Below are 15,214 nucleotides of genomic sequence, written 5' to 3' on the forward strand. Positions count from 1 at the left end.
AGCAGGTGCCATGGGTTTGACTGATTGAGATGATTGGCAGATGCACCAGCTGTGCCGACTGTGCCAACTCTGGACCCCAACACATGAACACACAACAACAACAGAACAACAACTTCAAGACACTGAAATGAAAAGTTACGAATGTGCGGTAGCCATTTTTTTTTTACCATTACTAGCAGTGGAAAAGAACGATTTTAACAACCTTCAGTGACAAGTGGTAACATTACGGCCCACACGACTAAATCACATGGCAATGCGTCTCTCCAGGTCATGATGTTGCAGAGGAGATGTGGAGGTTTTAGGATTCCCTTCATTGCTTTCACAGGTAAACAAACGTAGGGGTCGCTACCTGTCCGGGTCTGACCCCGACGGGTTAGACCCAGAGGGCCCAGAATTGTCATCTATGGTTAGGGTGGCATAAAAGTATTTGTAGCGAGACCTTGCATTGAACTTTATTACAATAAAGTGCGCACAGTCTGGTAGATCCAGGCTGAAAGTGAAATGTGTCCGTGTTTATCCTGCAGTGAAGATTCAACCCTTCAACAAAACGTATTAACGTTGCAACAAGTTAACCGTGTTCGCTGCATAGATTTTATTTTATCGAGGGTTTTGAGGTCACGGTAAAACCGAGATGCCTGCATGGCACCCCAGAGTTAATGCACGTGGCAGCACGGACAGTACACACGGAACAGCACAGACAACACACACGGATAGCACACACAAGACCGCACACACAGGACCGCACACACAGGACCGCACACACAGGACAGCACACACGGGGTGCGACTCCATCGCTCTCTCTCTCCATCTCCCAATGTTACGGAAGCAAGAACCAATAACGCCGCTGTGAAACTGACCAGCCATAGGTAACGCCGCGTCTTTGCAGAACGCTCGCACACACACACACACGAACACACAATTCTAAAAGCCACTTGAATAGAATTTCACAAGGAAAATGGAAGGCCTTAAACGAAGAACCTCAGCTCCGCGGTTGTGATAGAGCCAACTGCCGGCATTGTAAGAAGTATACCATTTATGCAAATTAAGGCTATCCGGGTCTCTTGAGTTTCTCGCCTGGTCAAACAAACTTAAACAAACTTGCCACCGGCTGCGCATGCCGCATGCTGTGTACCTTGGCTGAGAGTGGGCTGAGACTCGGACACTTCCATGCAGTACACGACGTTGTCTCCCTGAGAGAGGGAGAGAGACAGGGAGAGCACACGCTCCATTAGCCACACGTCCTTTTGTTTACACAACAGCTGAGCACAAGCCCAAAATGCAAGGCAGCCAGCACACAAGCAGCACTGTTAAGTTGTAGTAGATAAGAGTCCACGTGTTTCTTGAACTCGGCAAGGGTTATTACAGAAAATCTTTGCAAAAAGAGGCGGTGGGAAGGAATTGGAAAGTGGAGCAGTGCAAGCAAAGAGGCCGAGAGAGAGAGGAGGGTTGTGACCTGCAGTGTGGTGGATGAACACGTGAATCGGAATCTTTATTTATCCTGGAGAAATCCGATGAGCTATGAAGATATTTTTCACAGATGTCCAGTAGGGGCAGGTCAGAAGGTTACAAGAACAAACAATACAGAAACACGATAGGAGTGCAAAGTATAAAGGTAAGAAAATCACTAAAAATAAATAAAGTGTATCAGTTAAAATTGCATTAAGTACACCATTTTTCTCCTCACTCATTACCAATTTCCCACCTCTCCTCATAGGAGGTATCCTCCACTCACATCGCGACCACCTAACAGTGCCACCTTAAATTTAGACTTACAACTTTCGTGACTGCAGGAATTCATCTTCTTGGTTCTTTCGGTAAAGTCACGTAGATAGAAAACAAAAATGTAAAGCAAAAAACCCACGACGTTTCGATCGCAACACAAGCGGTCTTCTTCAGGTGGCGAGAAAAGAGGGGGGGGGCTACCTGAAGAAGACCGCCTGTGTTGCGATCGAAACGTCGTGGGTTTTTTGCTTTTCATTTTGATTTGTTTTCTATCTCCGTGACTTTGCCGAAAGAACCGAGAATATGAGTGCCACCTGAACTACGACCTCGATAAGCACGGTTGGCGACGTGCCGTGCGAAAGCAGTTCAACATACGGACTTCCTCTCCACGTCTTGTTCTGCCCCTCTGCTGGAGAACGTCACCCTTAGTCTGGTGACACTGAACTCGGGGCTGTAGTGGCACCGACTTAACATCTCACCACCGTGGCGAGGTGTTAGCTACCGCATCCTGGTATGCAGGAGGTCGTGGGTTCCATCCAAACCCTCATTATGCCGGATGCGTATTTGGAGTTTGCACGTTCTCTCCGTGTTTGCGTGGCTTTTTCTCCGGGTCCTCTAAGAGTATTTGGCTGCTATAAATTTCCATATGATAAGCCACGTTGTTGGGCTATCATCACGTGGCCAGGTTGCTTCTGAAAACGAGCTGTGTAGCTCAGTGGGCCTTACATGGTAATATAATAAATAGTTTCGTTGTATAGTTTCACTAAACCACTCACCCCCCATACATGAAAGGGTGTGAGCATTCGCCAAAATACTTCTGTATTAATCCACTCATTTCACATCCCCTAGAATTACAATTAAATTGGTACAAATTTATCGTCGTGTTATAGAACGCAAAGGACGTTGTACCTTTCCAGCCAGAAAAAGCAATCCCGAATCGGCATCGTAGAGTGGAAGTAGGATTCTGTAACAACAACAATTGAATGCTACGATCAGACAACAACAGGAACACGAGCACAATCGCGTGGCCCAATCGGGAACGCGTGAAGGCACGTGACGAGCAACACACCATTACCATCGTGCCACGCGCGAGTGGGAAACACGGCAAGTAATGCAAACAAAAACTAAAATACGCATGGCCCAGAATTGTTCACACAGCCTTGGCCAGGGATCGGCAACCAAAATAACAAGGAGACTTTTATGTTTCGAATTCGGTAAAAAAAAACTCAATATGTCAAGAGCCGCAATGCCAGTTGTGAATCGGAGACGGTGGCGCTCCTTAATAGCCAGGGTCGCGGGGTCGCGGGGTCGCGCCTAAAGAGCCGCCGAGTGTGGCTTCAGAGCCGCAGGTCGCCGACCCCCCGGTCACTGGGAATGGTCTTGCAGCAGCACACTTATTTCAGCATGAAGGAGCTTACTTGGTGTGATAGATTACCCACTTTTAGCAACATGCAATATATAATAATAGGGGTTTTCCCCTTTTTTTCTGGCAACAAAACTGAAACCGTTTTACAAGGAATCATGTGTGCATTAACCACGATACTTGTGGTCAAAATGCTAACAAAAAACACTCTGATAATATATGCATTGTCCTTGAACCTGATTGGTCCATACCCTATTATTATATTTTGGTACTGGCAAAGGAGGTCTAATGATGCAATATATATTTGAATTGTTTTATTTACCAATTAAAAAGCGCCACCGAGTCAAGATTATTTCTCAGGAGGGTACTACCAAGTTTTCGCAGTCGGGGGCGATGCTGCTGCTGCTGCTTTTGATCCCAAACCAAGTAAATTGCAGGTAACGTTTCAAACATTGGGATGTTCGGCCAATACCCGCAACACTGCGATTGCCTTTCTTCTTGTTTGTTTAGCAGCTATGGGAGGGACACGGAGATGCCAGGCAGGGCACACAAAGGCGTCCGAGTCGGGAATCGAGCCCAGGGGCTTTCTTGCTGTGAGGCAGGAGCTACCACTGCACCGCCCCACCCTGGCCACCCTTGTTTGAGAGAGCAAGAGCGGATCTGAATGAACGAATCGATGCTTTGATAACTGTCGAGACCTTCCACACGTCGCTACTACCCCAAAGTGATTGTGGCCCCATTCCAGTTGCGTCTCTTGGCATCTCCATCCTGCCATCTCTCCCCTTCATTTAAACAGACTCTGAAAATCACGACAGTTTAAGAGTGAACGTAATTCTACAACGTAATTGCTCTTATTAAGTTTGTTTGTTTTACTGGATCTGTAATTGGGGGGGGTGCTTCGATTGTTGTCTGCCTGGCTGAGTCACCCTTCTTAGTTCTCCGGGTTTTAATCGGTTATAAACTTCCAAATTGTCCGAACTTCTGACATACAACGGCAGGTCTTGGCAAGCGCTGCACCACACCTCCGATTGGCACGGTTGGCTACGTACGGTGTTAAAGAAGTTCAACGTGCAAGCACGCATGTACGTGCCGTGCGTGAATTGGGCGAGCGTGCCGGCGATGAACGCGCAGGGCCAGACAGAGTGGGAGCCTCACCCTGAGGACGAGTTGAGCGTCTCGGTGCACACGGAGCCGGTGAGTTTCCGCACGTCCCAGAGCTTCACTTCTCTCTCTCTCACCTGACCAGACACACAGACGGCCGATCCTCGCTGTTCATTGCTCACAACAACAACAACAGCAACAACAACAACAGCAACAACAACAGCAGCAGCAGCAGCCGCCATTCGCCTCCGATTAGCACGGTTGGCTACGTACGGTGAGAAAGAAGTTCTACATACGTACGCGCGAAAGAAGTTAAACATACATACATCACCACGGTGCTTGTGCCAGGCCAGGTGCACACAACACAGATGTGCGTATGTCCACAATTCACCTTTTTTTTTTAACACAGGAGCTGACCACACGCCAAAAAGCCCAAAACACCAAGCGGCGAGCAGCACAGAGCACGATCCTTGGCGTAGTCGATCAAAGTTCATACTTTTCTCGAATTAAGCAAGGTTGTTATCAGGTTGCTGAGGGGAAAAATTGATGGGAGGGATTTATAAAGTGGAACAGTGCAAGTGTTGTGACCTGCAGTGTGGTGAGTGAGTGGGTGGATGAGTGGGTGAGGGAGTAGATGGATGCGTGGGTGAGTGGGTGGATGAGTGGGTGAGGGAGCAGATGGATGCGTGGGTGAGTGGATGGATGAGTGGGTGAGGGAGCGGATGGATGGAAGACCGTTCCAGATGGTCGCAGAAGCGCATCCAAAAGGTGACCACCGTCTTTGTTCGCCAACGGGACTCACCTGACTAAATCCCGTGGACACGATTAAGTTTTGGTTGCCAAGCCACAGCACACGAGAATCCTTGTCGTTGTCATGCCCTTTCACAGCCTGTGGACACACACAGACACATTCATGTACATCTACTCATAAGCACATGCAAGCATCCAAGGCGATTAAATATTAATTTATAAGTGACGAACACAAGTAGAAAATATGCAGATGTGCTGTGTACGCTCATCTGCAAACTATATGCTTACGAGACATATCGTGATTAAATGCACTGTCATAATTTGTACATGAATAATATTATATTTTTGGTTCTTTCGGTAAAGTCACGTAGAAGGGTAATAATTTTTTATATTTATATTATTTGATTATTTCCCTTCTACGTGACTTTACCGAAAGAACCAAGAATATGAATCCCTGCAGTCACGAAAGCTTTAAATCAAAATGAATAATAATATGAAGATGAATAGAAGATGAATAATATTGGTCGCAAAAGCCGCTTTCTCATGCGCTTCTGCGGCAGTCTGGAATGTTCTTCCTTCCGATATTGGGAAGCCACTGGAGCCTTGCACTTTTAATCATCTAGATTGAAAACGAATTTCTTTAGAACTTATTTTTCTGTTTCGTTTGTTGTCCTTCCCCTGCACCTTCGATGAGCACGGTTGACTACGTACGGTGAAAAATAAGTTCAACATATGTACCCACATTAGACGAACATTACTCTCATAAGCAAAGCAGGTGGAATGGTGCTGCCCCCTATTGTGCGGGACCAGAAGCTGTTCAATGAGCAGCACCTGATGTGAAGATTACAGTGGCCTACGTGGCACCACACGCCATGGGAGACGATCCCCAGTGTTTGAGTTGGTTAGTCGTGGCCAAGTGAATTGGTTACCTTCGCTGCAATTGACAGTGAAATTTCAGCCATTTGAAAATGTATTTCTATAATTGGTACGTGCTATATAAGGGCTTGCAGAGCATTGTGGGTTTTTCCTACAATTTTACAAACGAATATATATAAAAAAAATTAATAACTAAGAAATGTAGTTAAATAGCGAGCTTCTCTGCACACCATGCCGTACACTGCCGAGTAAAGGGCCGCAATCGATGCTTTGCTTTCAATTTTCCACCTTTTTGAGATCAACCTTGGATTGGTTGGCTGTGGCGAGGACCTTACCTGCACAGCTGAGAGCTGCAGTCGGGGGTCGAACACTCTCAGCTTCTTGTCCTGCATTCACCACACGGGCAACACGGACAACACGAGTGCTGCTGCACGGTTCACTGTGGAGGTGGACAGGTCTTACGCACGCAGGTTCGATCGTGAAGAACACCTTTCAGCAGAAGACGCACCGTGCGTAAACACACTCTGCTTTGAATGCAGTGACTTCAGTTTCCTCCCAGATATATATTTATTCTGGTTGTTCATAAAATCACAATTTTCAAGAAACTTTTAAATATTAAATTCAAGCGAGCCTGGTGAGTCAAAACCGGTTTCAGACTTTGCCATGAACCAATGCTGTGTGGTAAGATGTATTCCCAAGAGGCCGTAGGTACGATAGGATGTGTAAAAATACTTTATTTTTTAAGTGGAGCGACAGATAAGGAGAAGCAGAGGTTATGATCTGCTCTTCTTCTTTCGTACGGCTGATGTACATGCAAAGCTGCTGTTCATTTAATTCGTTATTTATTACTTGCATTCTCCACCACGACGGCGATGATTATTTTAGATTCAACGTACGAACCGTGCACACAGACTATCGACAAGCTCGGGTGAGCATGCGGCACAGCGAGGCGTGCGTGCGCTGGCTCTGCGCTCCACACAATCACCTTGCAAGTGGAGGTGAGCAGCACCCCGCTCTGCTGCCAAGAGAAGTCTTGGACCTGGCCAGAATGATCTGCTAGAACTGCACACCAACCACACAGCGCAAACCCACGGTTAATGTACACACTGCTTTGCTTCTGGTTAACTAAAGTCCTTTAACAATACCACAAATAACACATACAGCACATGGCTCAATTCTCACACATTAATTACATTCTATGGTGGTTAATGCTGCGCTGGCAGCGATGCACAAGCACAGTTAAAAAAGAAAAACTCACATAGACGAGTCAACAACACCGCCTTCAAAGAATAAGACAATCAGCGACGTTTCGCACAATGGTTATGATGACCTGCTGCAGCGCCGTGTCGTAAAGAGCGCTCCGCTTACCGAGAATGTCACTGCTCAACGACCGTGACCCCCACCTGCCAAGGGCGCCTTCTGCAGCACGTCCCACACGGTGACGGCGTCGCCGCTCGCGCTGCCCAGGACGCCGTCGGCCGCCGGGTGGAAGCGCAGCAGCTCCACGCTCGATTGGGCCGCGGGCAGGACGAGCGAAGGGGGCGACGCCGCGTTGTCCACCCCGCCCTCGAGCAGCCGCCACAGCCTCACCTGCAGACACGAGCGCCAACGGTGGAGGTTGCCACCACCGCCGGGTCCACACCGCACAGGCACCGTGGTGCTACAGTGGCTAGGAGATGTTAACTATCTCGCCTGGTATACAGGAGGTCGTGGGTTCGATCCCGACGCTGACGGTGCCTGTTGTTTATTTGGAGTAGTTTGCGTGTCTCTCACTCTCTCTCCCCGTGGTCGCATGGATCTTTCTCCGGGTCCTCCGGTTTTCAGAATCAACGTACATTTAGAGTATTTGGTTGATATAACTAAGCTGCTTTGTTGACCTATCATTTGTGGCCAGGTCGCTTCTGAAAAAGAGTTATATAACTCAGAGGGCCCAACCTGCTAAATAAAAAGTTTAGTTTTAGTTCAGTTTACTAGTAAAGCAGTAAACAGTTAGCATCTTACTCTTCCAATTATATGGAAAGGGTTTCATTTTGAAGGTAGCATTCGACTTTTGTTATCATTATTACTACGCTTGCTTACCCATGAATGCCTGCCTCACTGAGTCTCAAGACTCTTATTCTTCATGAGGCTGTTACAATACGTTTTCACAGCAGGGAGCAACGCTATTTTTCTGTGTGCGTGCGATCCCGTACCTCCGATTTAACACACTCGGCTACGTTCGGTGTGAAACAAGTCCAACATACATACATCCCAATCGAGTCATTTGCAGGTACATTTCAAATTGGTACATTTGGCCAATATCAGTTGCATTGTATGTTTTTTTTTTTGCGATGGGAAGAAGCCGGAGAACACAGAGAAACCCCGATCTCAACAGGGGGAGAGAATACAAACTGCACGCAGCAAGGTGCCCGAGTAGGGAATCAAACCTAGGCCCTTCTTGCTGCGAAGCACAAACGCTACAATTGCGTTCATCTATAAAACATATATCGCTTAAATCCGGACTTGAAGCTTTCGTGACTGCAGGAATTCATATTCTTTGGGTCTTTCGGTAAAGTCACGTAGATAGGTTCAAAAAAATTAGTTTTTTTAAATTATTTTTTTGAACCTATCTACGTGACTTTACCGAAAGACCCAAAGAATCTAAATCACTTACTAGGATGCATCATTGAAACAGTCCTTGCCAGCAAGCAGTGCCCAACATTGCAAGGCCACCGCAGGCCACTAGCGGCCCCTGGTGGCCTTTAGTGCATGATGTGCGGCCCCCCACAATACACAAACAATGAGAACACCCCCTCCCCCCATCATCATCGTGCTGCTGTCAAACCCTCAATGGTTTAGAAATGTGTAGCGGCCCTCACACTGATGATGTGTTATTGGCGGAAGTGACCCCCCTCTGAAAATGAGTGAAGAACACTGCCCTAAACTATGAGGCCAAATTATGTCGAGTCCCAAAGGCTTAGCCATTCCCACTGAATCCGCAGAGAAAATCCAATCTCTTGAATAGGAGGCACAGCTGACGAGGCCGTTGTGGCCCAAAGGCGAGCCACGGAGTCTCTACCGTGTGGTCAGCAGAGCAGGTGCCCAGCAGCAAATCATCAAACGGAGAGAAACCAAAATCCGTGATGATTTCTGCAGGAAGAAAGTGAACACAGGATACCATGGTGAGCGTGGGACGTTCACGTTCAATATGGATGTACACAGTACCCAACATAGCCTCACCTCGCAACAATAAACAATGCAGCATTCACACATTTGGACGCACATCCGAGTTTACTGATCCGTCTTCGTAATTATTATTTATTTTGATATTTGGATAATTATCAATGAAGACCTTATTTCAGGACCACTGTGTTAACGTTTAGGCATGAGAATGCCATTATAGTTAGTTTTATTGTTACGCTTGTTAACCCAGGAAAACCTCACTTTTACTGGAGGGTCCTGCCAAGATTTTGCAGTTAAGGGGTGACGTTGCTGCTGCTGTGTGTAATCCCAATTGAGTGAGTTGCAAGTACTGTCATTTCTACTCTTTGGTTCTTTTGGTAAAGTCACATAGATAGGAAAATAAATAATAGATCATGACGTTTCAATCGCAACAACAAGCAATCGTCTTCAGGTGAGAGAAAGAAGCATTCCGTTTTTACGAGGCATTATATACATCGGAGAGGGGGGAGGGAGGGGAGGCCGTAACGGGCGAGAGGGTGGGGGTGGAATTCAAAGAGGGCTTAGGTGAGAGAGAAAAAAAGAAAAGGAAGCTTAGATATCAAACTTAACAAAATTTAGAATGTAATGCAACTCGGGGAGTCGGCTAACACAACAGTTAACACTTTACCTGGTTGATCACGTCCTTCCAAAGATTGCTAAATTTTGCATCCATCTTCTCGGTCTATTTTCCTATCTACGTGACTTTAACGAAAGAACCAAAGAGCATGAATTCCTGCGGTCACGAAAGCTTCTAATCAAGATTACTGTAATTTATTTTAGCATTGTGTTTGTTTAGCTATGGGAAGAAATCCAGAGAACCCAGAGAAAACCCATTGCAGAACAGGGGAGAGAACAAACTCCACAGAGAGAGAGGCACCAGAGTCGGGAATCAAACCCTGGCCCTTCTTGCCTTGAGGCAGAAGCGTTAGCATGGTGCCACCCTGCCACCATAGATCCTGACCCTTATTTCAAGCAACGCCACTAATTTCGTTATCGTATTAACAGAGCAGGGGACAGCAGTGGTGTGTTCACTGCGAAACCTGTCACATGGCTCTGTGGCTACGTGCGCCGACGTCCACTCACAAATAACATCGACAAACACGCATTATGTGTTTATTTTGCGTATCTGCAGCTCTAGCTGTATGACAGTCACGTGTAAAAGCATTCGCTAAATAAGTCAACTGTTGCCACCGCACGCCGAATCGTACCGGAGTGGCAGTGCAGAGTCGGCACGCCTCCATTCACGGGCCCCCATCGGCTGAGGGGCAGCACCCCGAGAGCTCCTGCGGCACACGGAGGACAGCAGGGGTCACGGCGCGGCAGACCGTGCGGTGAGTTCACCACGCGGTGAGTTCACCACGCTCCAGGCTCACCACGCTGCAGGTTCACCACGCTGCAGGCTCACCACGCTGCAGGTCTCACTTCTTTTTTTGCTTTGTTTTTCCTTAGCACTGCTCAATTTTGGAATGACATCTTTTTGTTCCCAAGCACTTATAATAAACTTGCTCGATTAAAAAAAGCCCACCGAGCAATTAGCTCTTTTTCAGAATGTACGTACGTTAAACTTCTTTCGCACCAAACATAGCCAACCGTGGTAAATCAGAAGCGACCTGGCCACAAATGATACCTTAACGAAGCGGCTTATCACGTGGAAATGTATAGAAACCAAATACTCTAAACGCACCTTGATTCTAAATGTGGAGGGAAAGAACTGTAGGGTCCGGAGAAAACTCAAATATACAACAGGTGTCACTGGGTGGGGATCGAACCCCTGACCTCCTGCATACCAGGTGAGAGGGAGATCAAATCTCGCAACCACGACTCGTGAGTGGCTCCCCCCTGGCTCACCGCTCGCTCCGGAGGAGAACGCGAGGAGGCAGACGCTGGCCTGGATGTGGCGCCCGGAGGACAGCCCAGCGTCCACGTGCAGCTCGCTCAGCCAGTCCTAAATCACAGCGTCATCATCACCATCATCAACACCATCATCATCTCCATGATCATTACCTCCATAATGATCATCATCATCACCACCATCATGATCATCACCATCATCACCACCATCATGATCATCCCCGATTAGCACGGTTGGCTACATACAGTGCAAAAAAAGTTCAACATATATACCGCACAAGGTACTCATTTGAGGCTGGGTCGACCTAGGGGAGGCTCCCCACTGAACACAACACGGGCCTGTAGCATTGCCACTGTGGACAATGGTGCAGCATCACTGCCTGCTCTCTGTCAGGGACGGAATCATATTTGGCTTGCGAAATGTTACCCGACTGCTCCCGCGAGATAACTTTTGACAAATGCTGCAACGTCACGGGAAAAGTGCATTGCACATCTCTCCAGTGTCACCACGTCTTCGGTGGCCGGTTCTTAAATAATATGCAGCCTTCGATTTTAGGCCAAAGACCACATCTGCCATCCTGCTTAGAGCCTTGTTTCACTCTTAATCTTGCTAACATTGTCCATAATTATACATGTGGATCAAATGATAAAAATATATCAAGGAAATAAAAAATATATGTAAAGAATATAAATTATAATGTATATATTTTTTTCTACGTATAAAATGTTTTAAATATTTGTTTATTCAATGTCGCAGCCCAGTGAGATTTGCCACGGTTGCATGGGTGATCTGGGTGGATACGGTGATGTGAGGCGAGTTATGCGTTATATTTTGGGTGTGGATGCTGTCATCCTGAAATCTGATTTAAATTTTGACAGTGGCACACACTGGTTCCAAGGTCTCTTCAGCGTCTTCTGAAACGCAGGCACCTCCACTGATAATTCCCTGCAGAAATTACACAGAGCCTGCTGTTATAGCGCACGACTCGCAACTGGAAAGTTACACGTTCAAATCACAGTCGATAAAATCAGTTGAAGTTCTTTCACACCGTACGTAGCCAATCATGGTAATCGGAGGTGCAGTGGTTCTCCCTTGAAGATGGTGGCCCACAACGTGTGAATGTGACATTTTCACCATCACCTTAGGACCATCAGCTTGGCATGCCGCGGTGGCGAGATGTTAACTACCTCGCCTAATATACCGGAAGTCGTGGGTTCGATCCTGAACCGGTCACCTGCTGAATATTTGGAGTGTGTATTTTTCCTCCTCGTGGTCACATGGATTGTTCTCTGGGTCCTCCGGTTTTTCCCTCCACATTTAGAATCAACGTGCATTTATAGTATTTGGCTGCTATAAATGTCCACATAAGCCACTTTGTCGAGCTATCATTTGTGGCCAGGTCGCTTCTGAAAAAGAGCTAAAGAAGCTCAGTGGGCCTTACCTGCTAAAATACAAAAAATAGTTTAGTTTCAGTCGAACCGAGTTTAGCACTGTCCCAGTGCTTGTCTGTGCAGACGGGAATCAAAACCACAATGCAATTCAGACCGGCTCAGCAGTGGGTGTGAAGGCCCCTTGGGCTGCACAGATTCATACGCACAAGCAGCCGTCATCATGCATGGGCAGGCAGAACAGCCAAAAATGTGTCGTTTTGGGTTTTTCTTTTTTTTTTGTCACAAGTTGGTTATATAAACACTGACAATATGCACCATACTCGAACACATGTGGGACAAATCCAATTGAACGATGAACTGACCCCAAGTAAAAATGTTGATTTTCACACTATCTTTGGACAGGAATGCGTATCGCTAAACGGCTATGCGACGCTCAGCGTATGATCAGTTTTCTCATATTGTCCGAATGAGTCTATGAAAGGCAGTTTCACGAGTGACCATATGTACTGGAGAACTCCCTCCCATGTGATATAGTTCTGGGGCCTGAGGCTCTGTGGGCAAGCTAATGTGCGGACAACAGAAGACCCTATTGGGGCCGTACAATTGCTGAGCATAGGCCCAAAGGTCAAAAACGCCAGATGGCCGCCACACAAACAGCACTAGCAAACGTCATTAGGTGATGCCGATTGCTTGTGTTGCGATCGAAACGTCGTGATCTATTATTTTTTCGACCTACGTGACTTTACCGAGAGAACCAAAGAGTATGGATTCTTGCAGACACGGAAGCTTCAAATCAAGATAGCACTGATAATAGTTTTTTTACCATTTTATCTGGCAACAAAACTGACACCTTTTTTTACAAGGAGTCATGTTTGCATTGACCACAATATCTGTAGTCGGAATGCAAAAAAAATATAACTCTGATAATGTATGCACTGTCCTTGAAGTTGATTGGTCCACACCCGAGACAGCTTTCTTTAGAGCCTAGTCTCACATGGTGTTGGACCAGATGACGCCAAAAGGCGTACATTATCAGAGTTATATTTTTTTTGCATTCCGACTGCAGGTATTGTGGTCTATGCAAACATAAAAAAGTGTCAGTTTTGTTGCCAGATAAAAGGGTAAAAAACCAATTATCATATTTTGTTACTGGCAAATGAGGTTCCAATGGTGTACAAGACTGCACTATCAGAGTTTGTCATAGCACAGGAGTGGCACAGGAGTGGCCGTGTCTCTGGAGTTGTGCCCAAGTCGCTGTCCACTGTGGCCAGGATCGTGCGTCAGCGCCGTCGTCACCTGTCTCTGGGCGATGGTCGCCGTCGTGTTCCTGAATCTTGACGCCTGGAATCGGTTCATGATGGAAAGCGCAGCGTTGTCGGGTCCTGCTCTTGAAAAGGATTCTCACTGAAAATACACCGTCGAATAGCATCGCTTATCAACCAGATCTACACAACACGAGAAGGAACCTGGCACTGTTTGGACACGTGTAGGAAGGACAACAACAGCAGCAGGAAGAGAGAGAGGAAGATCTCACAGGGATTTGGTTCCAGACAAACAAATGACGAAATGTGATGACGATGAACAACAACCGCCGCTAACCGCTAAACGTCACCAGGGCACGGCCACAGACCCAGGTACACGTGTTCACACCGTGTCAACAACCCACACGGTCTAGAACCCCGTATTCTTGTCCAGGGAAATAGAGTTTTCAAGTCCATACGTCGTACAGCCGTTTCAATACGGGGGGAGGGGGTCATTCTGCGTGTCTCCCTCTGTAGGATGAAGGTTAGACATGATGACAAGGGGCACGTGGTGACCAACAAGGTCTGAGTTGATCTGGAGTAAGGCCGGCACTGATACGGAGCTGACGAGCTGTGCGTTGGGGCTCCTTTAGTTATGAAACACAACGTAGTACCCGGTTTATCGACCCGGAAGTAAGTCGAAGACCAGAACGGCACAAGAGGGAGTTGGGTGGCCAGCACCACGCCCGGCCGCCTTTGTCCCCCTAGGAGCAATCACACCGCACCATCATTTGAGGCCGAGTCGACCTAGGGGACACCTCGGACCGGTTCAAATAATCGTCACTGGTGTTGGTGGCGATGAACGGGAATCGAACTCGGATCGCCGGATTCGCGGAGCAGCGCGCAAACCACGACACCACCGCTAGCCATAGACCACGCACACACTGTACACATACACTGCATACACTGTACACACATATACTGTACACACTGTACACACATATACTGTACACACATCTAATACTGTACACACACACCTACATACTGTATACAGTCTACGACTGCACACAGTCTCCATATACTGCACACACACCGTACACACTGCACACACACACCGTACACACTGCACACACACACCGTACACACACATCTAATACTGTACACACACACCTACATACTGTTTACGACTGCACACACAGTACACACACAGTCTATATACTGTACACACAGTCTACGACTGCACAACACAGTTTATACATACAGTACACACACAGTTTCTATATATACTGCACATACAGTACACACACAGTCTATACACACAGTATACACACAGTCTATACATACAGTACACACACAGTTTCTATATATACTGCACATACAGTACACACAGTCTATACATACAGTCTACACACACAGTCTATGCATACAGTACACACACACAGTCTCTATACATACTGCACATACAGTCCACACGCGTTACCGCTGTGGAGACAGCAACAGCAGCTGCAGGCAACGCCAACCCCTTGAGACGCTCAGCTCACCGCAATCCCTGCAGACACTTCACCCCACTTCACCCGACTTGACCTGACCCCACTTGACCTGACCTGACCCTGTCTGACCGTCGTGACCCGGCGCGCTGAGCGTCTGTGCTGGGCGCGCCGAGGGGCGGGGGAGGGAGGGGCGCGGGGGGGAGGGGCGGGGCAGGGGGGGAGGGGCG

At 47.3% G+C, this 15,214-nt stretch overlaps 1 protein-coding gene across 3 annotated transcripts in view; it reads right to left on the bottom strand.

Annotated features, from left to right (window-relative positions):
- CORO7 (coronin 7) overlaps positions 1-15,167 on the bottom strand; it is a 31,111-nt gene extending 15,944 nt beyond the window's left edge. For 2 of the 3 annotated variants that reach the window (XM_061569691.1, XM_061569689.1), the window contains exons 1-12: positions 14,978-15,167; positions 13,553-13,660; positions 10,862-10,958; positions 10,222-10,296; positions 8,871-8,941; positions 7,216-7,402; positions 6,798-6,874; positions 6,148-6,198; positions 4,989-5,075; positions 4,241-4,323; positions 2,632-2,686; positions 1,133-1,190 (exon numbers count right to left, since the gene is read on the bottom strand). In XM_061569691.1, the coding sequence (XP_061425675.1) occupies positions 1,133-1,190; positions 2,632-2,686; positions 4,241-4,323; positions 4,989-5,075; positions 6,148-6,198; positions 6,798-6,874; positions 7,216-7,402; positions 8,871-8,941; positions 10,222-10,296; positions 10,862-10,958; positions 13,553-13,612 (901 nt within the window). In that variant the 5' untranslated portion in view covers positions 13,613-13,660; positions 14,978-15,167. Of the gene's footprint in view, positions 1-1,132; positions 1,191-2,631; positions 2,687-4,240; positions 4,324-4,988; positions 5,076-6,147; positions 6,199-6,797; positions 6,875-7,215; positions 7,403-8,870; positions 8,942-10,221; positions 10,297-10,861; positions 10,959-13,552; positions 13,661-14,171; positions 14,381-14,977 lie in introns of those variants that run through there. The other variant, XM_061569690.1, reaches the window with a different exon arrangement.
- Positions 15,168-15,214: the final 47 nt, after the last annotated feature.

This window comes from Lethenteron reissneri, chromosome 44, assembly GCF_015708825.2.
Source record: "Lethenteron reissneri isolate LAM-NWPU_2019-01 chromosome 44, ASM1570882v1, whole genome shotgun sequence".
Taxonomy (NCBI): Eukaryota; Metazoa; Chordata; class Hyperoartia; order Petromyzontiformes; family Petromyzontidae; genus Lethenteron; species Lethenteron reissneri.